This window comes from Montipora foliosa, chromosome 10 (assembly GCF_036669935.1).
Source record: "Montipora foliosa isolate CH-2021 chromosome 10, ASM3666993v2, whole genome shotgun sequence".
Classification (NCBI taxonomy): domain Eukaryota; kingdom Metazoa; phylum Cnidaria; class Anthozoa; order Scleractinia; family Acroporidae; genus Montipora; species Montipora foliosa.
The window spans coordinates 17432389-17439888 of record NC_090878.1 but is presented as its reverse complement, the minus strand read 5'-3'; the positions used below and the strand labels follow the sequence as shown (position 1 = coordinate 17439888).

General features: G+C 37.6%; 1 protein-coding gene and 1 long non-coding RNA gene across 2 annotated transcripts in view; one reads left to right on the top strand and one right to left on the bottom strand.

The window, feature by feature from the left end:
- The window catches only part of LOC137973596 (uncharacterized), an 8576-nt gene extending 1366 nt beyond the window's left edge, over positions 1 to 7210 (bottom strand). Inside the window, exons 1-2 of the long non-coding RNA XR_011117283.1 lie at positions 7154 to 7210; positions 6236 to 6278 (exon numbers count right to left, since the gene is read on the bottom strand). This is a non-coding gene — a long non-coding RNA (uncharacterized lncRNA). The remainder of the gene's footprint in view (positions 1 to 6235; positions 6279 to 7153) is intronic.
- Positions 4380 to 7500, top strand: part of LOC137973595 (tubulin polyglutamylase TTLL7-like) — a 35560-nt gene continuing 32439 nt past the window's right edge. The window contains exons 1-4 of the mRNA XM_068820437.1: positions 4380 to 5202; positions 5845 to 5902; positions 6407 to 6470; positions 6686 to 6753. Of these exons, the coding sequence (XP_068676538.1) occupies positions 4887 to 5202; positions 5845 to 5902; positions 6407 to 6470; positions 6686 to 6753 (506 nt within the window). The 5' untranslated portion in view covers positions 4380 to 4886. The remainder of the gene's footprint in view (positions 5203 to 5844; positions 5903 to 6406; positions 6471 to 6685; positions 6754 to 7500) is intronic.

Here is a 7500-nt window from a genome sequence, read left to right as displayed (position 1 = left end):
TAAGCACATATTTGGGGGGTAGTACAAAGGCAGAATATTGCCCGATTTGATAAACCGCATGGAGAGAATGATGCGAAGCGGTTTCTCTTTCCATACTTCATCAAAATACACCTTAGATGAGTTGGAAAAAAGAAAAGGAATTATGCCTAAGAACACTCGACTGCAAAGGAATGAACGACCAGAGTCTCAAATCCACGATCATCGATCTTTGGGAAATGTTTAAGCTTATAATCGAACGACTACATGTACTGATCGAACGCAGCCGTAGTTTGAAATTATGCTGGAAGCTTAACTAGGGAACTCTTTACCATCTGGAAGAAAGGTAAGTATTTCATCAGGTTAAAGGTATTTTAAAAATAAATCTGCTGGCCTGTTTTCAGCGTGGTAGCTTGCTTTCTTTTTGAAATAAAGCAGTTTTAATTGGCATATTGTAAAACATGGACTGGATTGGATTTGTAAAACATGGACTGGATTTGTAAAACATGGATTTGTAAAACATGGATTTGTAAAAGAAGGATTTGTAAAACATGGATATAAAAACATGGATTTGTAAAACATGGATTGTTGCTACCAATACATACACTGAAGATTATTCGTGTTTATTTTCTTTTTTGCGACGTTCTGCACGCTCTTTCGCGTGTTCACTGGATCACATTGTTCACTTTTTTACGTATTTGAGTTAACGGAAAAAGCTTGTTCCAGATGTGGGCAGTTATTATAACAAATCTGGAAAACGTTTCTGTTCCTGCTATGAAGAATTGAAACATTTCAAGGACATAGCGCTTAGATAGACTCCACTGTTTTATTCATCTTTAAAGTAAACTTTGAACATAAATGTCAACAAAGCAGAACCTACCCTTTTGCGAACATGATCCAAAAACGAAACTATCTCTCTTATTTCTCGACAACACATGCTTAATTAACCCTTACGCCAACCCTGAGGTTGAAGTGTTTAAAAAATCGAAAGTCAACAGTGATAAGAAAGCGTTATGTCTCCTAATTTAACAACTTGTAAGAGGAAATTGATTTGCTCGTATCACGAGAAAAGATATTTCAATCTTATATATCTTTATATTAGAAAGAAAACCGACCAAACACTAACAACAATAACACCACTAGCAAATGTAGTTCTCAGTTTTCACGAAATATTTAATGTTTCTCCATTTCGTACTGTAATTCTACTAAACAGTCATGACAAAAAATGTGCTAAATTAGCGTGAATATTATGTACATCAACTTTTTGGCCTTATCACATTTTCCTGGTTTTACAATTCTAAGACTTTCGCCACTCACACATGCTGCAACCTCCACGGAGCAATAGTTGGGGTATGTTTTTGTTATCAGACGCACATACTGGAGCATACTCCCGTATACATGCCAAGCTACAAACACTGTCACACAACCGTGCCATTCTGTACTTCACATCTGTGGCGCTTGTGGCTACAAAGGGTTACTTCACATGGATCAAATAACTAGGAACCTGACAATGACAGCATTGTTATCATGCCAAGTGTAAAGTTATTGTGATTCAGGACTCACTGACAAACCTTTCAGTCTCAAAAGAACCCAAAATCAAACTAGGAAAAGGTCGCGAATTTCAATTTGTAAAAACTGTACTTGTAAGCAGCCTTCAATATTGAAAGGCTGTAAAAATGTACGATTAAAATTATCGGACAGTTTTTCAGTTATTATTAAAATAGACGAAAATCGACGTTTTTGTCATTTGTGAAAAACCTGTCTGGTAGACTTAACTATTTATTTCTCTACATAATTATTTTTTTCTCGCTTTCGGAAATCCTGAAATTTTGAGGTGGGGTTGTACGGCTGGTTTTCGAGAAAAAAGCCTTTGAAGTGTCTGAAGTTTCCAGTCCCCCCTCCAGGAGCTCGGTCACTATGTTTAGCATTTTCCTCTGATTTGCATTTATTTGTTCGGTAAAATTACATTTTACATCAATTGCAGTGACTAACACTTCAGAAGAGACATACTGTTGCTTTAATTTCACAGATTTCAAAACCTTGATCTTTTTCTTCGGAAAACTGTAGTAAGCCACCTTAATGCACAGAGCACAGACCACCAAGTCTTTCAATATTTTGTCAGTAGCACTGGGTGGCTATCTGAAATAGAAATTGGTGGACTTCCATGCCGTCATTATTCAAGAATTACCCAGAATTCCTTTGGGTTGCAAAAGCGAAATTTACGGCAAATCTGTACGCCAGCCGACGTCAATGTTTCCCTCGGCTTCGCCTTGGGGAACATTGAGGGTCTCGGGGAAACAAAACTCACTGTTTCCCTTGGGGCCAGTCATTAAGTGCTTATTATCCACGTCGCGCTAAAGAAGTGAGTAGGGAAATGTGGAACAGATTGCAAGAAGTGGAGTCGAAGTTTGCTACCAATGTAGACTTTTAGCGATAAGAGGATTTTTGGTCATAAAAACTTCAAGACAAAGTTGCGTATTTTTCGGTGTTGTCCGAGGTGGTTTTTTGGTTTCGCACTAAAATAAATGGTTACATTGCGTGAAAATTGAGAGTTTGGGTCAGTTACGAGGTGAGTAAGTCTAAACAACTGAGCATTTGGCAATAACAATGGTTCATTTCAACCATAGTCCGGGATTTGAAAAAGTTGCAGATTTTCAAAGCAATGGTCCATATCGACCAACAGTTTGGTGACTGTGACGGGAATGATTTGAAGACAAGTTTGCTCAAAAAATTTTTCTTGGTTTTGATTTAACTCAAATCTCGACCCTAAGACGTTAATATACCCTTGATACAGCCCCTTTAAAATTGAGTAGGCTTGAGTTAAAATAAGAGAGGTGAAATGAATTAAAAAGTTTTCAGTTCCTACCAGGCCCAAAGTAGAAACCGTTTATGCCGAATTCGAGAGGCCTTGTTCTCCCTGGACGCGTTTCAGAGCGAAATTAGTCATTCAATTTGATGAGGTATTTTTCATTTCAAACAGATCATCTGAATTTAGAGTCAAAACGACGTTGGAACACTTAGACCGATGTACAGTGTTGAAAGATTTTATTTATTTTCAAAGCCCTTTATAAATTAAACTAACTTAAAGTCACAGTCACATTTTATTGTCGATGAAGTTAAAACTCGAATCACTGAGAGATGGCCAGTTAAAAACTTCCTATTGGGGAATAAATCAGTTCAAACTTGTGGTGAGAAATTGAGTTGAGTCTGTGGGTGAAATCCTGATCCTGAAGTTTGAACGTTCAAACGAAAGCTAATGAGCAGTACTTTCCTGTGGTACTGTCTATAACTGACTTTTCAGTCCGCGAATAAAATACTACTGTGTGAAAAAAATCAAGTTAGGAAAGCTCTCGTTTGGTGCTTATAGCTGGTTTCAGTTTCTCAAGTTTGGTATTTGAAGAGTTAATGAAAAGTCATCCAAAACGGAGTGAAAAAAAGATAAAAACCACCTAGCAATATCGGCAAATACTATCGCTGTTCCCCTGGAATATGCCGTTATTGCTGCAGCTGCCTTTTAAACTGAGCAAGGCTTTTTGTAGTCCTATGTTGTTTCTATTTCTAAGTCAGGGTGGTATATACAACGAATATACAACTCTTATACTAATGTGAGGCAGTGTGTGTTGCTAACAGTTAGCGCCTCGGGTGATTTCGCAGAACCCGTAATGACTAGTGTTAAATTAATTAAATAGGACCCAATTTAAATTCTGACTGTACTCTTTCTGCGGGATTCGAGCTAATTTACGCTTTTTTTTTAAATCCAACCATTGCTGTAAGACCTTTGGAAACGCTAAAAAAGGAAACAAAACAAAGGTGTGTACTGCACTAGTAGAGTAGTTTTGAACCGAAAAGTGGAGCATTAATTCGAGTTTCTACTAGTTCAAACATATCTTGCGGCTTGTTAAACTAATACCAAACACTCGTGACACAGCCACATTAATATCAAGCAACAAAAACACCGATGGGATTCAACAACAAGGGGGAGGGGGGGGGGGGGGGTTCATTGACGAGTAAATCGTCTGTCGTAAAATCCGTAAGTGGCCAGTGGCCATTGAGAGTTAAGGGGTGCTTCCAGCCAACTATAGGCTTTGTAACATACCACCTGTTAGAGCCAATCTCTCAAGAATAACGTAGAATGGGCTTGGAAACCTTAACATTGTGGGAAATTTCAGAATATTTAGAACTCTCTAAACTATCTTCTTCAGTCAAATTAAAAAAAAAAAAAAAGAAGGGCACGTGACCGCCTCTCAAAATACACAATGTTCCAGTGAGCATTTACCTCCCAGAATCGATATCGCCGGTTATGTTAAACGAATAAAAATAACGTGGTCTATTCTAAATAGACTTGTAAACAGACTTCATGTTCGAAGAAATGAACAGTGGTAATTGATCCCCGATCCTTGATCCCCGATCCTAATTTTCCAGGAAACTACGGAAGGCTTTGCTTCGCTTTCTACGGAAGGCTTCATTTTCTACGGAAGGCCTCATTTTCTACTGAAAGCTTTATCTTCTGTAAAAAGAAAAAAAAAAAGAAAGAAAAAAACCGATGCTTTGCGTGGAAATGGTAGACATTTGAAAAGAACGATTCAGGTTTTATGGAAACAACAACATTTTAATAATTACTGTTTTTTTGACAGTCAGTTTCTTTAATACGTGACGACAATTCAGTATTACGTGACATTCATGTTGCTATAGTAATGAACATCACGCGACATTTAGATCTCCCTCTGCTCGGTTAGACATTTTTAATCTGTAAACAGACGATAGAAAAAAGTAACATCCTCGAACTTTAATGCAATGATATTCCAAGGAAACTAAGCGTCTTCTTTCAACCGTTGAAATGTTTCTACCATGAGCGAAAAGGAGGGAAATATCATCTATATTTCTGGGCGAGGAAAGAAATTTTCTTCGCCATGGAGATTCCACCGTTGTCTCGAATGTCTCCTGTTGCCTCGAGCAACCACAACGCCGAAAATCTTTCCGCTTTGGTGAGGAAGAAAATAAATTTATTCGAGACGGATAAAGTCGAAGATGAGATTGATAACGAAGACAAAGAAACTGAATCCTTCAGAGAAGTTGGCAAGGATTTTTACGAAGAAGACGAAGGTCGAAGCGCTGTCGTGACATCTCAAAGTAAACGCATTCACTCTGAAGGGAAACAGCCCAAGAAGAGATGTGTTCGGAAACGGCGAGTTACGGCTAATTTAGCAGGAACAAAGTATGATATTGGTGAGAAAAGTATGCTTGATTACACGTTGTTTATACGATCGGATAGAGATTTGTCTTATTTCTTAAATTCTGTGTGTTTTAATCCTAATGTACAAAGAATATTTACAATCATTGTTTCCATCGAAACTATAAATGGCCCCAAAACAGATTTTCAGTTGTCTATTTTTACCTACTTGCAATGAAAAACGAGATGTATTTTTTAAGCTTAACAAGTTATCCTTTAATTTCATGAATGAAGGCGAAAAAACATGAAACCTTTCTGAAGCAATTAATCACCTGTACGTGTTGTATGTACATGTCAGCGAAATCAACTTTTGAATAATTTCAGACGTGCACAAGTTTTTGTGCACTGAAGGCTCTATCTGAAAACTAGATGACACGATTTCCATTAACTGTTGAGTGTAGACGTTTCATTTATTGATAACCTTTTGCAGCTTGCTTTATTTCACTTTGCCAGTGCTGGGAAAGGAAGCTTAATTTGCTAACGATGGTTCCTAAAGTAGTTGATTTGATGATCGATGTCGACTGTAAGGTCCGACATCGGAATTCATTCACGTACGGAAAGACAGAAAATAAAAATATTTCCCAGTTTAGACATTTTTCAAGAAACGGGGAAAGAACTGTTTCTTTTATCCATTGCAGTTCGTAAAGTCTGTCTTCAAAATGGAATGATAATTACAAGGGATGACGATTTTAATAGGTATGTACATCACTTGTTAAAACAGATATTTATACGGAGATATGACAGCAATTATCTGAAATTAAACGGTGTTTGACTGTACACGGGAAGCAGTGCATCCCAGTGGTAAGGGAGCTTGCCTTGAGATCCACAGATCCCGGGTTCAAGATACGTTCTGACCACTCGTTGAATTTGTTTCATGTAGTCGTTGGTTCAATTTCCTGGCAGCTGCACTTGTAAATAGTCAACTGGTTTGCCTCCGGCTAGTTGAGGTTAAGTTTGTTCTGTTCAATGCTCGAAGATATTAGCTACTAGCTACTCTAAAAATCCGAGGATAAATATAATGATACTTACTTGCACAAGAAATTGAGTATTTTAAAATGTCTCCGTCTGCATCCTAAAAGTATAATAGACAAGCTCTTTTGGTTATATTCGCCTTATAGTTCTTAGTGGAACTGGAAAATAATACAATCATTTTGTGGTCCCATGTACCTTTAATGTGTTAACTTTTACGTTTCCTTTAAGTTTTCTTATTTGGAATGACACTGCAGTCTCTGTTGAGAGGATTATAGAACTAAAGTCCTTTCAGGTAAGTTTTATGAAAGATAATGAAGCAATAACTTCAATAATTAAAACGTTTTGTTTCTTGAATTTTGCGTCAAATCGATTGATTGAATATCTTTTTTTAAAGCCACCTCCTGTTAACCTCTTGGGTTGAATGTTGTTCATTTTTTTAATTTATGGTATCTTGACCAAGACGCTTCCTAAATTAATGGTAACTTACATATGTTTTTTTTTTTAAAGAAAATTAACCATTTCCCGAGCATGGGAGAAATCTGCAGAAAGGACAACCTTGCTCGAAACATGGCCAAGTGAGTGCATTCGTAGTTGACTATATAGATTCTGTTCATTCGTTCGTTTGTTCGTTCGTGCCCTCTGGCGTTTGTGTTTTCTTACATTCGTTCATTATTCATTATTTTTGCTAGTTCATTTTCAAGTTTGACCGTTCGGTCAGTGATGCGTTCATCCTCACTGAGTGAGGCGTTTTTAAAATCCCCGTAATCCTTTGACCTGTCCACAATGAAACAGTCAAAAACAATGCAAGCAACTGATTACAAATTTCTCCTTCGCCGTTTAAAGGCGACTCGACATTTTCAAATGCTCCTACAATGCTTTTCAGATACCGCACTTCTGCGTCGTCAAATATTACCTTTAACGTGTTAAACGTCTACGTTTTGCAAAATCTTCGTCTAACCTTTGTTCGCTACGTACCTCACTCGTTCACTCGTTTACCCGTTCATTTGTTTATGTTCTCAGTTAGCCTCAAACCCTCAAACTGTGTACCCATTTACACTATTGTGCGTTTATCCTTTGACACAACTACCCGTTTAACCACTTACCCTTTTGCAACTTATTCTCGGTTTTCACATGACGTCACGACCGCCATTGTTGGTGCCCTAAACAAAGAAAAGGCGGCCATGTTGGTGCCCCGACCAAATCCTCTGGGAATTTACTCTATTGTTATGCAAACGCTTCCTTTTGTTTTCGTTGAAAATCATGGCTGTTGATCACGTGAGTGAAAACCAGCAATTCTATTTGTTTTTACCTCGTCACATTCG